The sequence below is a fragment of the Gorilla gorilla genome, chromosome 3, assembly GCF_029281585.2.
Source record: "Gorilla gorilla gorilla isolate KB3781 chromosome 3, NHGRI_mGorGor1-v2.1_pri, whole genome shotgun sequence".
NCBI classification, from domain to species: domain Eukaryota; kingdom Metazoa; phylum Chordata; class Mammalia; order Primates; family Hominidae; genus Gorilla; species Gorilla gorilla.
The window spans coordinates 123,058,679-123,082,943 of NC_073227.2; the positions used below are offsets into that span (position 1 = coordinate 123,058,679).

General features: G+C 43.2%; 3 protein-coding genes across 4 annotated transcripts in view; 1 reads left to right on the plus strand and 2 right to left on the minus strand.

The window, feature by feature from the left end:
* MANBA (mannosidase beta) overlaps positions 1 to 24,265 on the minus strand; it is a 129,354-nt gene that overhangs the window by 93,704 nt on the left and 11,385 nt on the right. The window contains exons 1-2 of one of the 2 annotated variants that reach the window (XM_055385419.2): positions 2,469 to 2,571; positions 1,790 to 1,884 (exon numbers count right to left, since the gene is read on the minus strand). In XM_055385419.2, the coding sequence (XP_055241394.2) occupies positions 1,790 to 1,884; positions 2,469 to 2,570 (197 nt within the window). In that variant the 5' untranslated portion in view covers position 2,571. Of the gene's footprint in view, positions 1 to 1,789; positions 1,885 to 2,468; positions 2,572 to 24,265 lie in introns of those variants that run through there. The other variant, XM_004040205.4, reaches the window with a different exon arrangement.
* On the minus strand, positions 3,173 to 3,664 carry LOC134758350 (leucine-rich repeat-containing protein 37A3-like). Its single transcript, XM_063705450.1, has one exon. The coding sequence runs from the start codon at positions 3,662 to 3,664 to the stop codon at positions 3,173 to 3,175; it is 492 nt and encodes a 163-aa protein (XP_063561520.1).
* On the plus strand, positions 8,859 to 9,166 carry LOC101149594 (protein MANBAL-like). The gene has a single exon (XM_055385421.2). It carries the CDS (start codon positions 8,897 to 8,899, stop codon positions 9,152 to 9,154), a length of 258 nt encoding a protein of 85 aa, XP_055241396.1. The 5' UTR covers positions 8,859 to 8,896; the 3' UTR covers positions 9,155 to 9,166.

Here is a 24,265-nt window from a genome sequence, read left to right on the forward strand (position 1 = left end):
GTTTATCTCATAAGAAAAGATTTCAAAATGGAAACAAGAACTTAATGAAGAGAAGAATAAATAAAATGTGTTGTATTCATACAATAAAATACTATTCAACAATAAAAAGGAATGAAGTACTGATACATGCTACAACATGGATGAACTTTGAAAACATTATTATGCTAAGTGAAAGAGGCGGTCACAAAGGCCCACATATTGTATGATTCCATTTATGTGAGGTATCCAGAACAAGCAAATCCAGAGGGACAGAAAGTAAATTAGTGGTTCCTAGGGCTGGGGTAAGAATTCAGGGGCAGGAGGAGTGGGCAATGGGAAATGACTGCTAATGGGTGTAACTTTTTGCAGGGGGATGAGGAAAATGTTCTAAAATTGATTGTGGTGATGGTTTTGTAACTGTAAGTATACTAAAAACCATTGAATTATATACTTTAAATGACTGAATTGTACAATATGTTAATTATATATCAATAAAGTATTTTTTTTTTAACTAGGTAGAAATGACTGGGTGGAGGCATTTCTACTCCCCTTATACCCTTTGCTCTTTGCAGGAACCCCTTACCCCTGCAAAGAGCAAAACCAAAACAAGGAAGTGCTGACAGCATGAATTACTTTTAGGTAATTGACTCATATGTGTAATTTGGGCTGGGGAGCTAAGGAGGAAAAAGCTGGACAAATCCGAGGGGCAGAGAGGTGCGGGCAGTGTTACAGGGACAGACATCTTTCAGATGTATTTTCACAGACAAGTGAGAAGTTTATACTTGATTTGCCAAGTAAAATAGACACTTGCTATTCTTGAACGAATACCTATCTTGGCACAATCAATATTCTGGGATGATTAATCTAATGTTTCTAAATTGAAAAGATTGGAGAATAAAAGAACGAAGCAAGAAATTTGATTAGGCAGCTTTGGCCTCTTTCCTGGCACTCTTCTAGGCAAAGATGGAAAGATGGAAATGAGATGGAAGGGGCCAAACCAAGAGAAATGTTAGACAAAAATTTGCAAGACCCAGAACAGACTGAACACAGGAAGATGAAGAAAAGATGTAATAAGCCCAAAGCACCTTAGACATAGATTGGAAAATGGTGTTACATTAAGAAAAACAATGAAGCTGTTAGAATATAAAGTTAGTTTTAAGGGGGAAAATCAATTGGATATGTTGAGTTCAAGGTGAAATAGAACTATTACGAAAGATATTCTAAATATTATCTGTAAATAAAAGCCTGGAGCACAGCAGTAACTCCATGATATTGATAACAATATTCTGGCCTTTTCCCCCCTTTAAAAGACTAGTAAATAATTACCAAAAAAAAAAAAAAAATCACATAAAAGGGACAGAAGGATTTTTTTTTCATTTAGCAGTAGTGGTGGTACCTTTGGGTAACATTCTGCCTCATATGGAAATATTTGCTTATAATAACAGAACATTACTGAAAACAGTACCTGTGCTTCACCTCCTGGCTTCACCACATAGTATAGGTCAAGGTCATAGTCTCAATGGCTGGTTAGCACTACATAGAGCATAACCACTGGAAAAATGACTCCATAAGACACAATTTGGTGACTGTTGATTAGTAGCACCATCCTCATATACAAAACAAAACATAAATAATATATTCACTTTTATAGTACAAGGCTTTCATCTTACTTAACTCTCAGATATGTAACCTAAACAAACAAAACAAAACAAAACAAACAAAAAAACAAACAAAACACAACATTTTTGCCAAGATAGAAAAAGAAGAAAAGTTCAAATAATAATAAAAATACACCCACAAACATACATACCTAATTTCAAAGGGGATTTTAAATTCTTTGCTATAGGTCCAGTTATCCAAAGAGACCCATCTGTAGTTAAGGTCATTAAATCTGTAGTAAGAATCCTGTTGATACAAGGTAAAAATTATGGTAGATGGTTAAATATGCACAAATAAATTAATAAAACAAACATAAAATAAATTATTAACAACAGCTATTTATCACCTAAAAATTAATGAATTTTTAGCCTAGTACTACAAAGAGGGGACAGATCATTAATACTGAAAAATGTGAAGGGAAAATTCCAACAAATTACCTGAAATGAAATAATTCTCTGAGATATAAATAATACAGCTTCATTATCAAAGAAAATGGGTGGGCATTAAGATTGGCTTCCCCTTGGTGACAGGGTTTCACCATGTTGGCCAAGCTGGTCTCAAACTCCTGACCTCAAGTGATCCACCTACCTCACCCTCCCAAAGTGCTAGGATTACAGGCATGAGCCATCATGTCCGGCCTACAGTTTATCTTGTGTACTAACCTGTTTCACTCTCTAAATGAGCAAAGTGGGAGATCACTGTCATGGCTGAAGTTACATGGCCAAGACAAACTATGGTCTGGGAGTCCCAGGTTCTCCTGTGTGGGCACCTTCCTGGAAGATGCTTAATGATAGGAAAATCTGGGTTTCATGTTTCTGTGTGGTCCTCACCTCACTTGACTTCTGCTCTTTCTGTTTGCTCTGGGCTTCCGTGCTTTCGTTGATATAGTTCTCAGTTTTCCATTGGTCCCTATCCCATTCTGCCTTGGACATCTTTACTTCTTGCTGCTCACTGATGAATCAGGAGGCCTGTCCTAGAGATGAGCTTGGTATAGGCCAATTGCACATGGGTCTCAGAGCACTCCATCTTCAACGTCCAGATAACATGAGAAATGAGCCTTCTCACATAATTATTGGGGATGAGGGGCCGTAGCTGCTGGTTTAGCTGAATTTCAAACTGATCACCTGGGGACGAGAGCAATGGGTAATTGAAGCTTTTGGGCTCGGGAGACAGGCCAGTGCCCATGTTGTTGTATTCCCACTGTGTTTCACAGTCTTCTCTAAGTTGAACGCAGTCCCAGCAGAATCTCCCTCAGGAGGATGGTTGTAGGTTGTGTTTTCAGAGATGGTGCCTTCTGGCATAGTAGTGTTTTCCATAAAAATGTTTTGTTCAAAGGCATTTCTTGCAGTGGTGCTTTTAAAACATTCTGATGGAGAAATACTCCCGGAAAAGGATTTTCCTGAAGACTCAGGTCTCCTAAAGATGAAAAAGCCCCTTGTGAAGGGGCATTTATGAGGCTTTTCACTGCAGAGACTGGAGGCCTCTTTGCAAGCAAAGTCTACTGAGAGAATTCTTCTGGAATGTACGATTGGTTTTAACTCAACTTTGCATTTTCTAAAACCAAAATGGATAAGTCTTTCAATCTGTTTCTGACCACAGGTAGGGCTTTTGCAGGGGTGGAGATAGAAGGCACGCCCATGGAGAAGGGTTTCAGCAAAGAGAAGACTGCTGCCTTATGCTCTTGGTTGAACGAAGGCTTGGTATAGATGGTGTTTCCTGCTAACTTCTCATGCCCCTGCTCTATGTGAGGCTGTTCCAGCTCCCTTGGGGCTGGACTCCTGAGCCTTTGAGGCTGTTCCAGCTCCCTTGGGGCTGGACTCCTGAGCCTTTTTTCTTTGGCAGCATTCTCCACAAATGCCCAGGCACCCTGTTCCTTCCTGTTGCTCTGCTTTCCCACCTCTTTGAAGTGACTTTTCTGGATGCTCCTTGGGCCCATGAGGATTCTGTTCACTCTCTGCAGGCTTTTGCCTACACTTTGAATCTTAGCCAGGCTGTTTTCCTGTGGTTGGACAGTTTCTAATTTCATGAGTTTTTGGATGCAGGTTGAAGAGAGGGACTCTTTGTATGGTTTTTCGGAATACCCATCTTTTACATTTGAAAAAAACAGGTAACTATAAGGTTAGCTGTTGGCAGAGCTAGCAGAGGTTTTATTTTGGACCAAAAAAAAAAAAAAAAAAAAGCAATTGAATTGTTTTGTAGCTGAAGGCATAGGCATGGGGGGTCCCCAGGTAGTAAACTACCCTGTGGGTGGGTTGAGGGCTAGGGCTGGGCCTCAGGTGGGTCTCACGTTCCCTGTGCTCCCTTCTGCTCTCTGGGAGAGTCGCAGGAGGGGCAGGCTGGGAGGGGCTGCCGCAGCTGTTCACTTGGGCAGGACGTCAGAGGACTAGGACACCAGCCTCCCATCACGGGTCTCGATCTTCTTCACAACCACTGCCCTGGTGGTGCTGGTGTGGCTGAAGGAGCTGGAGCCCACACCAGAGCCAAAGCTGGGGCTAGGGAGGCCCCCACAGGCCGAGCTCAGATCACCTGCATAACCACTGGTGGTCTTTGTATGGATACTCATGTTCTGCATCCCAGAGTCCAGCTGGCTCTCCTCGCCCTCCTGGCCCAGAGTCTTCAGCTGCCGCCTAAGGTTGTTGATGTAGCTCTGGAACATGTTGTCCATGTTGCTCTGAGCCATCTTCTGCCGCTGCAGGAGGCTCCACTTAGTCTCCAGCATCTTGTTCTGCTGCTCCAGGAACCATACCTTGTCTATGAAGGAGGCAAACTTGTTGTTGAGGGTCTTGATCTGCTGCTTCTCCTGGGTGCGCACAGCCTGGATGTTGGGGTCCACCTCCAGGTTAAGAGGGCTCAGCAGGCTCTGGTTGACTGTGATGGTGGTGATGCCGCCCACGCCGCTGCCCCCACCATAGCCTCCGCCCAGGCAACCTTGGAAGCTGCTGCTGCCCACTAGGGAGAAGCTTGAGGAGCTTATGTGGACACTGGGCCCACTCGTGTAGGAGTGGCTGCTGAAGGCCCCGGGCCCAGAGGTGGACACCTTGTAGGACTTCTGGGTCACCCTGATGGACATGGTGGAGGCAGGAGTGGTGGCAGGAAGGCCGAACCAGATAGAGATCCCAGAAGGAGTGGAGAAGCTGCTTCTTGGTCTTTTCAGTTAACTTTACCACATATCATCTCATGACCGGAGGAATTTACAAGAGGGAATAACTTAGATTTATCCACATTTCTCGTGACCTTCCCTGTGCCGCCTGGAGGGCTGTAAGCAGGGTTTGCTTAGTGTAGCAAGTCGGCGACCTTGCTGTGGCACCTAGATAAGGGTTCAGGAATGCAGCTGCAGAGTATTCGGGGTAAGGGTCAGCTGCACTGTGGGGGCGGTTCCTGGGGCAGCTCGTCCCTAACAGTAACAACATTGATTCTACATCTTATAGATTTTTCTATGAGAAATAAGGCAAGACGTAATTTAGTGCGTCATTGATGTCTAGCTGCTCACTCCCAAAGCCTGACAAGTTGATGCCATTGCTGTCTGAGGCCGCCTCCAGCTCAGTAGTCAGCTCAGTGCTCGTGTGCTTCTTCCGGGCTTGTAATACCTTCATGAACGCTCCTTCTGGATTCCCTACAGATAGATGCTTCTTCAACTGTCATGTAAGACACAATAAGTCTTTCTAAGTTTCTCTTATAGGGTTTAGCTTGTTAATTTTCTTATCCTTTGTCCTCAAACTCAACTATCTTGTTCTTCCTTGCCCCTAGTTACCATAAACAGCCTACCCTCTTCCCGTCAGCTCTAATCAATAACTCACATCTGTTCCCTTGGTTACCTGTACCCCATGTTCCCCTGAAACTGCACATCTCACACCCTCCACCTCTGTCCCCCTCCCCTTCTATATTTAAAAAAATATGTACAAGTAGCCAATCGGGTCAGCTCAAATTGTGCAGTCCAACCCCAGCCCAAGGGGGAGTAGCACAGAGATAGGGACTGCGTTAAGGATAAAAACCCCCTGGTCTCCTTTGTTCTCTGTGCTCTTGTGATCTTGATTGACGCAAGTGGCACCCTTCTGCAGAAGTAAATTGCCTTGCTGAAAGAATTAAAAAAAAAAAAAGATTGGCTTCCCCTTTTAAAACCAAACACAAAACCACCAGGGTATCAGCAGAGAATGAAAGACTGCATCTGTGGTGTGTAGCCAGCAGTCTCTCATTGCCCTGTGGTTCTCACTCTGCTGTTTGCTGCCACTATCCCAGCCAGCCTCCAGGGGGAATACTTCTCTACTGCCCAAAAGTCAGCACAACTCCCTTCCACTCATTGGATTCATTTAGCATTTCCAGTTATTTTTCACTTAGCTAAGTGAGCATGAAAAGGATCTCTACAGAGAATACACAGGCAGCAAAGATACTACAAAACTTATTAACATCAGGTTTCTTACATTATCCTACCTCAGGTCAGCAAACTGCCACCCACAGGCCACATGCAGCTCACTACATGTCTCTGTGTGACTAGCAAGCTAAGTAAGAATGGGCATGTGCCCATAAATAAAGTTTTACTAGAGTACAGCCATGCCCTTTCCTTTGCAATTTACATATGGCTGCTTTCGTGCTATAGTGGCAGAGTTGAGTAGACATGATGGAGACCATCTGGCCCTCGAGGTCTAAAATATTTAGTATTTAGCTCTTTACTGAACGTGTTTGCTAACCCCTGCCCAAGATGACAGGCCTCCTAGATGTTCATAGATGTTGCTCCATCTGAGTGTCTAGACCCAAGTCTGCCTTTTCATAAATCCTTAAGTCTTTCTTCTCCTACCCTCTTTCCACTCTTTTTCCACTTTTTTTTTTTTTTTTGAGATGGAGTTTCACTTTTGTTGCCCAGGCTGGAGTGTAATGGCGCAATCCCAGCTCACTGCAACTTCAGACTCCCAGGTTCAAGCGATTCTCCTGCCTCAGCTTCCCAAGTAGTTGGGATTAAAGGCATGCACCACCACACCTGGCTAATTTTTTGTGTGTTTTTAGTAGACGGGGTTTTCACCATGTTGGTCAGGCTGGTCTCGAACTCCTGACCTCAGGTGATCTGCCTGTCTCAGCTTTCCAAAGTGCTGGGATTACAGACATGAGCCACCGCATCTGGACTCTTTCCACTCTTTATCTCCCAGAGGAATACTCAAGACAGGAGGCAGAACAGAAAGTGGCAAACAAATCTTTTCAGTTCATCTATCCATGAACAATATATAGAAGGGAATTGTGCAGGCATGGAGGGGCTTCCCCTCCTTTGTCAGGGACAGATCCAAGTTATTTCCTTAGGGACTGTAACTCCAAGTCAAGAAGGAAAAGCCAACTCTGTCTAAGTTCCACACAGGTAAGAGCCAGATGAACACGTTAGGCTGGCAATGGCCAGTTAGGCAGTTGCCCAGGGCAAATCTGTAAGAAGCACTACAACATCACTGGGAGTGTATCAAGATCAAGATAGGTATCTGCCAGAAACTGATCCAAACTGGAAGAAATATTTTGATAAGCTACTAGAGGAGAGAGTGACTGATGAGATTTAAAACAACACGTAATCACCAAACTGGCTTTTAGGGTCTGGTTAATGGTAAGGTTTTGTTCTGTTAAATGCCGTGTGCCAAGCCCAGCCAACTTATCTCCCACACAGGACTCGGCCTCTCCAATGAACAAACATGGAACACATATTTACAGACACAGGGTTGAAGAGGCACCTAATTATTAGCATGACCATGTCACTCCCTCAAGCCCTATTTATAACTCTACACTGTGGACTTAGTCCAATACAGTTAAAAATATCATGAGGAAGGAAGGTGTGAGAGCAATTCAGCCACAACACATCAACACACTAAGCCCAGGGGCTGGCTGATGATCTGCACAAGTCCCCTTCCTTTCTCCCAGCTCCCTGAAGGAATCTGCAAGTTGGTTCAAGAGGGCAATCTTCCCAGATATATTTTTTCGACACAAACATAATTTATAGGTTAAAATTTTATCTTAAAGAGGCCAATCTGAAAAACCTAGATAATGTATGATTTCAACTATATGTCATTCTGGATGTTAAATAAAAATTTCAGGAGGCCGTTGTTGACTGAGCTCCTATACTAGGCCTCAGCAGACCAGATCAAACCAAAAGACTCACTCATGCTAAGTACCACTTAATCAAACTGAAACTTTAACGAAGGAGGTAGATCTGCAAACAGGGCAGTTTTTCCTGAAAACTTGAGATTCCGGTTCACCTGAGTAAGGAAGTCCTCTCTGCATTTTTTTTTTTTTTTTTTTTTGAAACAGGTCTTGCTCTGCTCTGTCACCCAGGCTGGAGTGCAGTGGCACAACCATGGTTCACTACAGCCTCAACCTCCGGGGCTCAAGCAATCCTCCCAGCTCAGCCTCCTGGGGAGCTGGGGCTACAGATGTATGCCACCACTCCCAGCTAATTTTTTATTTTTATTTTTTTGTAGAGATGGAGATCTTACTATGTTGCCAAGGCTGGTCTCAAAATCCTTAGCTCTAGCAATCCTCCTACCTTGGCCTCCCAAAATGCTGAGATTACAGGCGTAAGCCACCACACTGGCCAGTTCTCTCTGCTTTACCCTTTCTAGAAAAGTAACCTGAAGTAATCTGATGTTAATCAATCAGTTTTTTTTCCTACTGTTCTGTTTCTTTGTTCCTTACAAAACCCACTATTCTTCCATGGCCCCATGAAAGTGCTCACTGTATTTTGTAGAATGGATGCTTTCCTGATTCATGAATCACAAATAAAAAACAATTTGATCTTTAACTACAAATTTGTTGTAATATTGTCTTTTGACATGGAAAAGAAAAAACTATGGAGACAGTGAAAGGATCAGTGGTTACCATGGGTTAAGCAGAGGAGAAGAATGAATAAACAGAGCACAGAGAATGTTTATGGCAGTGAAATTATTCTTTACAATATTGCGATGGTGAATACAAGTCATTATACATTTGTCCAAACCCACAGCATGTACAACCAAGAATGAACCCTAATGTAAAGTGTGGACTTTGAGTGATAAAGATGTGTCAATGTCTGTTCATTGATTCTAACAAATGTACCACTCTGGTGGGGAATGTTGAAGAATGGGATGTTGTGCATGCAAGGAGGCAGGAGGTTATGTGAGAACCCTCTGTACTTTCTGTTCAATTTTGCTGTAAACCTACAAAGTCTACTCTTCCGGGGGAGCAGGGCAGCAGCGTGAGAGTTGGCTCTGAAGAGTGGTGAGTCAGAAGAGACCTCAGGCAGCAAGCGACTTGGGCCATGGCCTCTGACCTAGACTTCTCACCTCTGGAGGTGCCTGAGCCCACTTTCCTGGAGAACCTGCTATGGTACGGACTCTTCCTGGGAGCCATCTTCCAGCTCATCTGTGTGCTGGCCATCATCATACCCATTCCCAAGTTCCACGAGGTAGAGGCTGAACCATCTGAGCTCAGAAGTGCTGAGGTGACGAGGAAGCCCAAGGCTACTGTTCCTTCTGTGAACAAGAGGCCCAAGAAAGAGACCAAGAAGAAGCGGTAGAAGAGGAGGCCCGAGGAGCCAGACAGGCAGGGAGAGGGCCTTGGGGACAGCCCTCCTGGGAATCTATATCCTGTTCCCCCTCTCCATCCCAGGCTCAGGGTCTGAGGAGGCTGTGACACCCTCTGACCTCAGAGATCTAGACAGTCATGACAGTCCCCAGGCTCTAGCTGGGCAGTCCACCACTTCCTCTTCCTTCTGCTTCTGTGATGGTTTAGAGTCAAAGGGACTGAAACACACTGTGACTGTATTAGGAGGTTTGTTTAGAAGTTGGGTCAGCTCACAGAGTCACATTTTCTTACTTAGTCATGTGTCCAGCCTTGAGTCACCCCCTCCTTGTGAGTTTACACTACATTTTGGAGTCATTATCTAATGCTGACAAGCCCACCCTCTCCCATTATTTGTGCACTACAGATCTCCTGCTAATCAGTCACCTTTTTTGCTGCTGTGTAGACAGAGCCAGGCCTCACCTGTTTGTTTAGGCCAAAACGCCATGGCCATGCAATGTTAGTGATCCCACTAGCTGCGACAGCCAGGCCCAGAAAATGCCTGACATGAGAGCCAGCAGACAGCCCAGGCCAGGGTAGGCAGTGCCTGCTTCTGCTCCATCACGTGCAAGGGAGTTGGCTGAAGGCATGCATATTTCCTGGGCACAAACTTCCTGAGCTTCTGAAATGGGAGGCTCATCAATTTCAGACCAACCTCTTTTCAACCCTTCAACCCATCATAGCACGTTCAAGGTGTGCCTTTTACTTCCACCTGTACATCCCCCATCCCTTCAATTCTTTCATTCCCTAACCAGAAAGAGTTCCCGGGGGAAATGTGGCGAATAAACTGCATGCATGCTGAAAAAAAAAAAAAAAAGAAAAGTCTACTAAAAATTTTTCTCTTACTAAGAGAAAATACCAAAAAAAAAAAAAAAGTTATAGAGGTTTAAATTACATTTAAAATAACTATTCCAAAGGCCAATCAACCAACCTAATTTGGTTCCAGGTTGGTCTGACCCTATTTGATCATACTGAAATTCTGAGCCTTATTTATAGCAAACAGCAGCTCAGGGTTACCTCTCATGACTAAGGACCCATGTCAGCTTGAGCTGTTAAGCAAACCCATGAACCCTAAAATAAATAAAAGTATCATTTGTCAACCATTTACTATACATCAGCCTCTAAAGTAGGCACTCATACACTCTTATCTTCATAATAAACACTTACAGTAAATACCATTTAATAGAGGAAGAAACTAAAGCTCCAAAAAGTGAAGTAGCTTTCCTGAGGTGCCACAACTAAGCAGAAGTATGTACACTGAGGAAAGAAACCAATCTAGTCTAACACCAAGGTCTGAATTTTTTGGACTATACTACAATGCCTCATGCTACATATACTTACACGTTTATATCAGCTGGTAATTGCAACAACAATAATAATAGTTAAAAGTTACTGCCTGTGACCCTAGTGGGGTAGGTACTATTATCATACCCATTTACCAACAAAGACTCTAAAGCTCATACTCAAATGGCTATTAAGTGGTGGAGGACTGACTCAGAACCAGGAAAGATGGCTCCAGGGTCCATATACTTAGTTATTACCTAGTACTACCATTAACATCACAACACCATCAATAGTTACAATCTCAGTGCTTATAAAGCAGCAGCCATGAAATAAACATGCTGTGTGTGCCTCGGCTAGTTATTTATAATTGATAGTTACCATATTTACTATGTTTACTGTACATCAACAAACCATGTGTCATCAGAGCATGCAAATGACAATATCATCAGTCTCATTTTCTCAGTAAGCTTCTGGACTCCATCATTACACGTGATTATAGATACAGAGACTACTTAACCAGGTATAGCTTTTCCACTCCCCAGTTCTGCTTTAGACCAATGTCAGACTTTACCCCAGATACAATTACTTCGAATAGAATTAAATGGAGAAAGTTTTTTCAACTATCTTGTTTACAGGCATTGTTTTCTTAAACACTTGGGCAAAAATAAATAAATAGTTGTTAAGAAAACACTTATCAAAAACAACCAAAATGTGGATTAGGATACGTAATTATCTGGCAAACTGAGATAAAATGGCAGATAGGAGACAGGACTAACATGCAGCTCCCACTTGGATGAACAGAACAGCATGTGGAGACTCACATTGTGAATTTTTGCTCCAAGAAACACCACAGGAACATACCGGGAAAACCAAAAGAATTCCAGACCCTTTGAAACAAGTGGTTTGCCACTGCAAATTCTTTCAAACAGCCAAAAACTGTGAGTTCCCAAAGTGTGAGAGGGAAAAATGTCTGCCTCCAAACACACATCCCCTCTGGGAACCTGAAAATTCAGATCACAGGAGAAGGATTTAACCTTACCTAGAGCTGAAATGGATTTCGGGAGCCAAGCAAAATATAATAGTACCGAGAAAAGAAGCACCGGAAAGAGCGAGTCCCCAGCTTGAGTCCAGGGAAGCCATTCCTGGACTATCTCACAGAGGTCTTTGGGGAAGGGAAGGCACCCAGCAGAACTGGAGGGGAGTCACGGGGTGAAGGAAGCTCCTGGCTGAACTTTGTAATATTTTCGACAAGCATGAATTTTCCTGAGCAGAATCCAGGTGCTTGGGGGTGGTGAACAGGAAGAACAGATATGAGCACAGCCAAAGGTGTGAGCAGGTGGGGAGGGGTGAGGCCTGAGAGCCATGTTTGCTTTCTTAGCAGGGAGGCTTATAGCCTGGGGCAAGATCTCAGTCCTGCTCACCGGCTGCCTGGATATAAACTCACATAAAGTCAGTGCTGTTGAGGGGGGCACAGTAGGAGTGAGACTGGCCTTGCTGGCTTCATGGAAGATGGGTAAGGCCTGTGGTGTTTTTTTTTTTTTTTTTTTGAAATGGAGTCTCGCTCTGTCACCCAGGCTGGAGTGCAGTGGCACGATCTCTGCTCTCTGCAAGCTCCACCTCCCAGGTTCACACCATTCTCCTGCCTCAGTCTCCTGAGTAGCTGGGACCACAGGCGCCTGCCACCACGCCTGGCTAACTTTTTGTATTTTTAGTAGAGACAGGGTTTCACCGTGTTAGCCAGGATGGTCTCGATCTCCTGACCTCGTGATCCACCCGCCTCGGCCTCCCAAACTGCTGGGATGACAGGCATGAGCGACCGCGCCCGGCCAGGTAAGGCCTGTCAGTGCTGGCTTTTCCCTAGTTCCCTAGCGAACTGTATGATGCAGCAGAGGCAATCATAATCCCCCTGGCAACATAATTCCATTAGCCTGAGAACCCCATAGTGGCCATGGCAGGCCCCACCCAAAAAGAGTCTGAGCTCAGACATGCCTAACCCTGTCCTCACCTGATGGATTTTCTCTACCAGACCTGGTCGCCAAAGACAAATGACATAAACCCTTGAGACCTCTATGGCCCTGCCCATCACCTGAGAAACCCAAGTACTCATCCTGGCCAATGTAGGGCAATATTATATCCCCCCTTCTACTACTGCAGCTAGTGCTTTCTTGACAGGGCCACCTCCTGGCTGGAGACCAATCAACTCAAACTGATAAAAGAACAACCCTGCTCTAAAGAAGAAAACAACTAATTCCACTACCTGAAGAAGAAAACAACTAATTCCACTGCCTGCAATATCCTGGTTAACCAGAAGTACTGAGTCTGTTCACATGACAACTTCACTGCTAGCATAACCAGCATTTGAGAAAGCCAGTGCACTAAATGAAGCTACAGCCAAGGACTCCCACTTTACTCCCCTGCCACCTCCACTGGAGCAGGTGTTGGTATCCATGGCTAGGAGACCTGAACGTGGATCACATCACAGGACTCTTGGCAGACAGTCCCCAGCATCAGCCTGCAGGCCAGTAGCCCTGCTGGGTGGCTAGACTCACAAGGGCAATAACAATCACTGCAGTCTGGCTCTCAGAAATCCCCATCCCTAGGGGAAGGGGGAGAGCATCTCATCAAGGGAATACCCCATGGGACAAAACAATCTAAACAGCAACGCTTGAGTTCCAAATCTTTCCACTGAAACAGTCTACCCAAATGAGAAGGAACTAGTTAAAGTAATTCTGGTAATATGACAAAACAAGGTTCTATAACACCCCCAAAAGATCACACTAGCTCTCCAGCAATGGATCCAACCAAGAAGAAATCTCTGAACTGCCAAATAAACAATTCAGAAGGTTGATTATCGGGTTACTCAAGGAGGCACCAGAGAAAGGTGAAAACCAACTTAAAGAAATTTAAAAAACAATAAAGGATATGAATGAAAAGGTCTCCAGAGAAACAGATATCATAAAGAAAAAACAATCACGACTTCTGAAAATGAAAGACATACTTAGAGAAATGCAAAATACACTGGAAAGTTTCAACAATAGAATCGAACAAGGGAAGAAAAAAAGACACATGAAACAAAAACTGGCTCTGTGAAAAGATAAACGAAATTGATAGACCACTAGTGAGATTAACCAAGAAGAGAGAAGATACAAATAAGCTCAATTAGAAATAAAATGGGAGATATTACAATTAATACCACAGAAATACAAAAGATCATTCATGGCTACTATGAACATCTTTATGTGCACAAACTAGAAAACCTAGAGGAAATGGATAAATTCCTGAAAATATTCAATCTTCTCAGATTGAAACAGGAAGAAATAGAAACTCTCAACAGACCAATAACAAGTAGTGATGTTGAAACAGTAATTCAAAAATTGCTGACCAAAAAAAAAGTCCAGGACCAGATGGATTCACAGCTGAATTCTATCAGACATTCAAAGAAAGATTGGTACCAATCCTACTGAAAATACTCCAAAAAATAGAGAAAGAGGGAATCCTCCCTAAATAATTATATGAAGCCAGTACTATCACATACCAAAACCAGAAAAGGACATAACAAACAAAAACTACAGACCAATATCCTGATGAGCATAGCTGCAAAGAGCCTCAACAAAACACTAGCTAACCAAATCCAACAGGATACCAAAAAGATAATACACCATGATCAAGTGGGTTTCATACCAGGGATGCAGGTACATATGCAAGTCAATAAATGTGATACACCACATAAAAAAGAATTAAAAACAAAAATCATATTATCAACTCAGCAGATGCAGAAAAAGCATTTGACAGAGTCTAGCATCCTTTATGATTAAAATCCTCAGCAAAATTGGCATAGAAGGGACATACCTTCAGGAAATAAAAGTCACCTGCAACAAATCCACAGCCAACATTGTACTGAGCAGGGAAAAGTTGAAAGTATTCCCCCTGAGAACTGGAACAAGACAAGGATGCCCACTTTCACCACTTCTCTTTGACATAGTACTGGAAGACATGGCCAGAGCAATCAGACAAGACAGAGAAATAAAGGGCATCCAAATCAGTAAAGAGGAAGTAAAACCGTTGCTGTTCACTGATGATATGATCATATACATAGAAAACCCTAAAGACTCATCCAACGAGTTCTTAACCTGATAAATAAATTCAGCAAAGTTTTGGGATACCAAATCAACGTACACAAATCAGTAGTACTCCTATACACCAACAGTGACCAAGCTGATAATCAAATCAAGAACTCAACCCCTTTTACAATAGCCACAAAAAATAAAATAAAATACTTAAGAATATACCTAACCAAGGACATGAAAGACCTCTACAAGGAAAACTATGAAACACTGCTAAAAGAAGTCATAGATAACACTAACAAATGGAAACACATCCCATGCTCATGAATGGATAAAATCAATATTGTGAAAATGACCATACTGCCAAAAGCAATCTACAAATTCAACTCAATTCCCATCAAAATACCATCAGCATTCTTCACAGAACTAGCAAAAGCAAACCTAAAATTCATATAAAACTCAAAAAGGAGCCTGCATAGCCAAAGCAAGACTATGCAAAAAGAACAAATCCTGAGGCATCACATTACCTGACTTCAAACTATACTATAAGGATATAGTCACAAAAACAGCATGCTACAAGTACAAAAACAGGAACATAGACCAGTGGAACAGAATAGAGAGCCCAGAAATAAAGTCAAATACTTACAGCCAACTGATCTTTGACAAAGGAAACAAAAAAATAAAGTGAGGAAAGGACACCCTATTCAACAAATGATGCTGGGATAATTGGCAAGACACACGTAGAAGAATGAAACTGGATCCTCATCTCTCACCTTATATAAATATCAACTCGATAGATCAAAGTCTTAAATCTAAGACCTGAAACCATTAAAAAAAAATCTAGAAGATAACATCAGAAAAACTCTTCTAGACATTGGTTTAGGCAAAGACTTCATGACCAAGAACCCAAAAGCAAATGCAACAAAAACGAAGATAAATAGATGGGACCTAACTAACCTAAAAAGCTTCTGCACAGAAAAAGAAATAATCAGCAGAGTAAACAGACAACACACAGAGTGGGAGAAAATCTTCACAAACTATGCGGCCGACAAAGGACTAATATCCAGAATCTACAAGGAACTCAAACAAATTAGCAAGAAAAATCAAATAATCCCATCAAAAAGTGGGCTAAGGACATGAATAGACAATTCTCAAAAGAAGATACACAAATAGCAGAAAAAATTTAAAAATGTTTAACATCACTATCAGGGAAATGGAAATCAAAGCCACAATGAGATACTCCTTTACTCCTGCAAGAATGGCCATAATTAAAAAAATCAAAAAATAATAGATGTTGGCATGGATATGGTGAAAAAGGAACAATTTTACACTGCTGGATGGAATGTAAACTAGTACAACTAAGGAAAACAGTATGGAGATTCCTTAAAGAACTAAACGTAGAACTACCATTGATCCAGCAATCCCACTACTGGGCACCTACTCAGAGGAAAATAAGTGATAATATGAAAAAGACACTTGGATACACATTTTTATAGCAGCACAATTCGAAATTGCAAAAATATGAAACCAGCCTAAATGCCCATCAACCAACAAGTAGATTTTTTAAATGTGGTATATGTTATACATAATATGGAATACTACTCAGCCATAAAAAGGAACAAAATAGAGTTGGAGACCACTATTCTAAGTGAAGTAACTCAGGAATGGAAAGCCAAGCATTGTATGTTCTCACTTATAAGTGGGAGCTAAGCTATGAGGATGCAAAGGGCTTAAGAATGATATAGTGGACTCTGGAGACTTGCAGGGAAGGATGGGAAGGTGAGGGATAAAAGACTACACATTGGGTGCACTGTATACTGCTTGGGTGATGGATGCAACAAAATCTCAGAAATCACCACTGAAGAACTTCATGTTACCAAACAGCACCTCAGGAGGTCATGGTTTTTTTCCTGGTAAAGTGACCCAAACCTTCATTCCTGAAGGGTCTGGGCCATTTGTAGTCTTGCCCAGATTGGGCTGTTGTAATTTCCCATTGACCTTAATCTCAGGGCATGGTAATACTATGAGACACCCCAAGGGATCTCCTGTATTCCACGCATACTCTTCCTTATCTCCATTGTGGAGCAGTAGACTGATTTTGTCTTGATAGTCTGGGTCAATCACCCTAGCCAACACTGTAACTCCCTTCTTAGCCTGTTGACTTAAACTTAGGAGGAGCCTGAAGTGTCCAGGTGGCAATCTTAACTTCTAGTTTAATGGAATCATTGTGTCTCCTGGTGGCAGCGTTTCTCCCTCTGGAACTAAGACTTCTAGACCAGCAGAACGTAATGTCGCAGGAACAGGAAGCAAAAATTTTGCTAGTGGATCACTAGGGGTGATGGTGAGTGGTACCACTTCCACTTCCATCCCTTGCTTCCTGGACCTATGAATCTTGGCTACGGGAGAAACAGTACCATATATTGAATGCTGATTCAGAGCATACATGGTCTTCTGGAGAACTTTGCCGCAGCCCTGAAAAGTATTGTCACCTAGTTGGCATTGTAATTGTGACTACAGAAGGCCATTCCACCATTCTGTCAATCCAGCTGCTTCAGGATGATAAGGAAGATGGTAAGACCAGTGAATTCCATGAGCACGAGCCCACTGCCACACTTCTTTAGCTGCAAAGTGAGGGCCTTGGTCAGAGGCAATGCTGTGTGGATTACCATGATGGTGGATAAGGCATTATGTGAGTCCATGAATGGTAGTCTTGGCAGAAGCATTGCGTGCGGGATAGGCAAACCCATATCCAGAGTAAGTGTCCATTCCAGTGAGAACAAACCTCTGCCCTTTCCACGATAGAAGCAGTTCAATATAATCAACCTGCCACCAGGTAGCTGACTGATCACCCCCAGGAATGGTGCCATATCGTGGGCTCAGTGTCGGTCTCTGCTGCTGGCAAATTGGACACTCAGCAGTGGCCGTAGCCAGGTCAGCCTTGCTGAGTGGAAATCCATGTTGCTGAGTCCCCATGTTGCTGAGTCCATGCATAACCCCCATCCCTGCCACCATGGCCACTTTGTTCATGGGCCCATTGGGCAATGACACAGATGGCTGGGGAAAGAGGCTGAGTGTTGTCCACAGAACGAGTCATCCTATTCACTTGATTATTAAAATCCTCCTCTGCCAAGGCCACCCGTTGGTGAGCATTCACATGGGATACAAATATCTTCATAGTTTTTGACCATTCAGAGAGGGCCATCCACGTACCTCTTCCCCAAATTTCTTTGTCACAATTTTCCAATCATGCTTCTTCCAAGTCACTGACCACCCAGCCAAACCATTGGCTACAGCCCATGAATCAGTATATAACTGCACATCTGGCCATTTTTCTTTCCATGTAAAGTGCACAACCAGGTGCACTGCTTGAAGTCCCACCCACTGAGAAGATTTCCCTTCACCGCTATCCTTCAGGGATGTCCTAGAAAGGGGCTGTAGTGCTACAGCTATCCACTTTTGGGTGGTGCCTGCATATCGTGCAGAACCATCTATGAACCAGGCCCTAGTCTTCTCTTCCTCTGTCAACTGAAAATAGGGAACTCCCCATGAGGCCATTAGTGCAGGCTGGGGGAGAGAAGGCAGGGTGGCAGCAGTGAGCCACTTCTGCCTTTGAGCCACTTCCTCATGTAACTTAACTGTGCCTTCAGGACCTGCTCAAGCCCAATCATGTATATACCACTTCCATTTGATGAGGGAATGCTGCTGTACACAACCTACTCTATGGCTAGATGGGTCAGAAAGCACTCACTTCATGATAGGCAGTTCAGGTCACACAGTGACTTGATGACCCGTAGTCAAAGGTTTGGTTTCCACCAAAGTCCAGTAACAGGCCAAGAGCTGTCTCTCAAAAGGAGAGTAGTTATCTGCAGAAGATGGCAGGGCTTTGCTCCAAAATCCTAGCAGCCTCTGCCATGATTCAGCTATGAGGGCCTCCCAGAGGCTCCAAACACCATCTCTATCTCCCACTGATACCTCAAGCACAATTGGATCTGCTGGGTCATATGGTCCAAGTGGCAGAGCAGCTTGCACAGCAGCCTGGACCTGTTGCAGAACCTTCTCCTGCTCTGGATCCCACTCAAAAATGGCAGCCTGTTGAGTCACTTGCTAAATGTGTCAGAGTAACACAACCAAATGTGGAATGTGTTGCCTCCAAAATCCAAATAGGCCCCCAGGACGTTGTGCCTCTTTCTTGGTTGTAGAAGGGGCCAAATGCAGCAACTTATCCTTCACCTTAGAAGGAATATCTCAATAGGCCCATACCACTGGACCCCTAGAAATTTTACTGAGGTAGAAGTTCCCTGAATTTTGGTTGGATGCACATGTCTCACCAATAAGTCCAGTGTGTTTGGTACTTCTTGCTCACTGGATCCAATCAGCATAATGTCATCAATGTAATGGACCAGTGTGATACCTTGTGGAAGCGAAAGAGATCAAAGTCTCTTCGAACAAGATTATGACATAAAGCCAGAGAGTTGATATGTCCCTGAGGTAGGACAGCAAAGGCATATTGCTGGCCTGCTGCTGAAGGCAAATTGCTTCTGGTGGGCCTTATGGACAGGAATGGGGAAAAAGACATTTGCCAAATCAATGGCTGCATACCAGGTACCAGGAGATGTGTTAATTTGCTCAAGCAATTAAACCACATGTGGTACAGCAGGTGCAATTGGAGTCGCCACTTGGTTAAGTTTACAACAATCCACTGTCATTCTCCAAGATCCTTCTGTCTTCTGCACAGGTCAAATAGGAGAGTTGAACAGGGATGTGATGGGAATCACCACCCTTGAGACTTTCAGGTCCTTGATGGTGGCACTAATCTCCGCAATCCCTCCACGGATGTGATATTGTTTTTGATTTGCTATTTTTCTAGGTAGGGGCAGCTCTAGTGGTTTCCATTTGGCCTTTCCCATCATAATAACTCTCACCCTATAAGTCAGGGAGCCAGTGTGGGGGTTCGGCTAGCTGCTAAGTATGTCTATGGCAATTATGCATTCTGGCACTGGGAAATGACCACAGGGTGGGTCCCTGGATTTCCTTCCAAGGAAGGAAGTCAGACCTGTAAGTCAGACCTGAGCTAAAACTCCATTAATTACCTGATCTCCATAAGCCTCTACTTCAACTGGAGGACCACAATGACATTTTGGGTCCCTTGGTATCAATGTCAGCTCAGAGCCAGTGTCCAGTAGTCCCCAAAATGTCTGATCATTTCCCTTTCTTCAATGCAGTTACCCTGGTAATAGGCTGGGGGTCTCCTTGGGGAAGGATGGGAGAAATATTAACAGCATAAATAGTCACTAGCATAGTGGGGTCCTTTTCAAGGGGACCCAGCCTCCCCTTCATTCAACGGTTTCTGGGCCTATAAATTTTGTGGTTGAGTGACTGTTGTTCCCACTGTTAGATCTGACATACAGAGAAGAGCAATTACAGGACTCTTCAGAGATGCAGTTGCCACCATCACAAATCTATTTCGCAAAGCGTTGGTCAAGGGTATATCTTCTGGACCCTCCCAGCTGGGATGGGTAGGTCCAAAGTGACCAATCCACTCCAGCATCCAATCTCCCTAAACTTTTGGATCCCTTCCTCTACATTAAACTGAGAGAGATCAGGCATTTCCAGCTTGCTCACAGTGGGCCATCTTTTATCCATATTTCAGCTAACCAAGCAAATAAACTATTAGAACAATTAAAACCTTTTTTAACTCCCTGAGCTGCCACATCAAAAGCAGAATCTCTACTTAGTGGGTTCAAATCAATAAGTCCAGCCTGATCCAACTCTATATTCCTTCCGCCATTATCTCACATCCTTAATATCCATTCCTATGCCTGTTCTCCAGATTTCTGCTTATATAAATTAGAAAACTCAAGCAGTTCTTTTCTAGTGTAGCACATCTTCTCATGGGTCACTCTGAACCTCACCTCTAGGGGTCTGCTGGGACTTTAGTCTAGGTATAAGTCTAGAAGCAAACAGGGGTGTTGGGGGTGGCTCCTGAGGAGAATCAACGTTATTTTGCCTGGCAACTGCCTCAGAGGAGGCCATCACTGTTGCCTCAGGCAGCGCATGGTTTATCTCCTCAGACAAAGGTGGAAAGGCTGATGGCAGCATGGGTTGGGGAGGGGATGTTGCCACTACTGGGGATGAAGAAGCTGTTTCTTCTGGCGAAAAAGTTTCATCAGAGTTAACAAGCTCAGTGTCCCCAGCTTCATTAGGCTCTCCACCACGCATCCCCATTCCAAGTTGCAGGGTCCCATTCTTTTCCAATCAATCCCCTCACTTTAACAGTAGAAACCTGGAAAGGCTGTGCATGCACCTTTCATTGCAGGTCAGCCACTCACATGATAAGAGCTTGTGTCTATTTTTCCACAATTTCAGCTCTTTCTCTATAGGAGATAAGACTCCCACACAGGGTAATCTAGCAGGTGTGAGGCTCAGTACTACATCTGAAGCTGGGAGTTATAATCCCTGAGCTCATCGTTGTTCTTTCATCACTTTGTCCAGTGAACGTAGGAGCAACCAACCAGCTTTATTATGTTCCTTGGTTCTCCACATATGGTCAAAGGTATTATGTTTTGAGTCACTAAACTCCTTGCCTCTCACGAGCAGTGAATCAGGAGTATCAGATGCATTTATTTTGCATAACTCTCCAAACAGTTCATGCCAAGGACTATTGGTGTTCTCCATACTATTAGAAATAGAATTTTTAGGCCGGGCACAGTGGCTCACGCCTGTCATCCCAGCATTTTGGCAGGCCAAGGTGGGCGGGTCATGAGGTCAGGAGATCGAGACCATCCTGGCTAACACAGTGAAACCCCATCTCTACTAAAAACACAAAAAATTAGCTGGGCGTGTGGCGGTCGCCTTAGTCCCAGATACTTGGGAGGCTGAGGTGGCAGAATGCCGTGAACCCAGGAGGCAGAGCTTGCAGTGAGCAGAGATCGCGCCACTGCACTCCAGCGTGGGTGACAGAGTGAGACTCCGTCTCAAAAAAAAAAAAAAAAAAGAAAGAAAAAGAACCCTTAGCATTTTTTGGTCTAATCACATTAAGCAGCCAACTCCAGAAACCCCAAAACCAATAAAAGAATTCCATCCTTAATATTCTGTTCCTCTAGAACCACTTCTGGTACCAAAATCTGTATTAGTCAGGGTTCTCTAGAGGGACAGAACTAATAGGATATATATATATATATATAAAGGGGAGTTTACTAAGGAGTATTAACTCACATGATCACAAGGTCCCATAACAGGCCATCTGCAAGTTGAGAAGCAAGGAAGCCAGTCTGATTCCTAAAGGTGAAGAACTTGGAGTCTGATGTTTGAGGGTAGGAAGCATCCATCACGGGAGAAAGATACAGCCTGGGAGGATAAGCCACTATAGTCTTTTCATGTTCTTCTGCCTGCTTTTTATTCTGGCTTTGCTGGCAGCTGATTAGATTGTGCCCATCCAGATTAAAGGCAGGTCTGCCTTTCCCAGTCCACTGAGTCAAATGTTAATCTCCTTTGACAACACCCTCACAGACACACCCAGGATCAGTACTTCGTATCTTTCAATCCAATCAAGTTGACACTCAGTATTAACCATCACAATGTTTCATTCAGAAGCTATAGTCTCCAAACTTCAGTTTCTCCTCTGTCAAATAGGATCTTCAGCTATGATTCTTACTTCAAAGGGTACACAGGTACAAGAGATCCCCAGCCCACGAGTCTGGCAACATGTATTGGTCAGCCTTAACATTATCTTTTTCTAAAATCCTTAAATTAGTAAATATTGCTTCCCATCTAACATAGCTCTAAGTGAAAAAAGTTGCAGTTTAAGGAGAGTCCTAATTTTCTGACCAAAGAGACTAAAACTTAAAAGGGAAAACAAGACAAACTATTTGCTTGGCCCACTACAAGTCCCAGGCATTATGCAAGGTTTTCAAGGAGACACAGAGACAAGTGACACCTGACTGAAGTGTAGCGGTGGGGTTCCCAGGACTGGACCTCATGAAAGGTTAGAATAAATGCCTGCAGACAGATTCCTAGCTGATAGGAAGAGTCAGAGGAGGCGATCACACTTGCTCAGGGAGTGAGGCTGGGCAGCTACATGGTTCCGCTGCCTCTGAGATGAAGCCAGGAGGTGACTGGAGCTGACACGTGGAAGAGGCAGTTGATGAAACCTTTTCTGCGTGGGTTTGATCCCCAGCTTAATCCTAATACCTGTGAGTCTTTGTGAAGCTCAAAAAACATCTCTGTACACCTGTTTTCTCAGTTCTTGAATGGAGATAGTAATCATACCTACATGCCTCACAGGATCAGTACAAGGAGTGCATGAGACAATTATGAAAAGTGCTTAGAACAGTTCTTGGTACATAGTGTGCACTCAAAAATGATAGCTATCATTTCTATTACATGTACTGATCTGAAATGATGTCTAAGATATATTAAGTTAAAGAAAAAGGTCAATATAAAACTATATATATATATATATATAGAATGCAATCATCTGTGGGGGGAAAATACATGTATCTATATATGATATCTGTCTGTATATGTTTATAACATCTATGGAAGAATACACAAGAAACCAGTTAATCATGGTTGTTTCTATAGAAGGGAACTGGACCTAGAAGACAGGGATGCTTTTCATAACATAGCCTACCTTTAAAACTGTTTACTATTGGCCAGGCAAGGTGGCTCATGCCTGTAATCCCAACATTTTGGGGGGCCGAGGTGGGCGGATCACAAGGTCAGGAGTTCGAGACCAGCCTGGCCAACATGGTGAAACACCATCTCTAAGAAAAATACAAAAATTAGCCAGGTGTGGTGGCGGGCGCCTGTAATCCCGGCTACTCAGGAGGCTGAGGCAGGAGAATCACTTGAACCCAGGAGGCAGAGGTTGCAGTGAGGCGAGATCGTGCCATTGCACTCCAGCCTGGGTGACAAAGCAAGACTCCATCTAAAAAGAAAAAGAAAAAACCCATTTGCTATTTATATCCTTTACCTGTTTCTAAATGTCATTAAAATTAATTTATCTCTTTTTTTAAAAAAAGAAAACAATGAGCTAGGTTGATAGCGGTAGAAATGTTAAGGAATGGTTATAAGACAGTATAGATGGGACTTAAAAGATCCAGTACCTAACAAGAGACGTGAGAAAAAAAAAAAAAAACAAAACTATAACCAAGATCCTAGGCTTATTTTACTGAGAAAATACTTATGCTTTTATTATAAATAGGTAAAATAAGAGAAAGTAAGGGTTGGGAGAATTGAGAGAAGAAATATTTGGATATATGGAGTTTCAAATGCCATGAAGACATTCAGGTAGGAGAGTTGAACAGAATTTCTAGCTGGAAATCAGGTGAGATGTGGTGGTTAGTCACAAGCATTTCAGCAATTATGGCACAGAAGTGATGGCTGAAACAAAGAGAATTCCAAGAGATGGAGAATACAGAAAGAAGTGATATGTGAATTAACCCTGAGAAAATGTTTATATTTTTTGAGAGCTTTTAGCAAATGGGGTGCTTTTAGTGGCATATTTTGAACAAAAGTATATTGTACTCATGTCTCTATTTTCATGAGACACATTTAAATTAAAATAACTGTTCCATTTGTTTACTATTTACTGTTTCTGCCAATAGGCAGCGTGCAATGGTGAAAAGAACATCGGGGTTTGAATCCTTGCTCCACCATCCATTATATGCATAATCTTAGGCAATAACTTTGCTGAGCCTCAGTCACTGTGAATTATT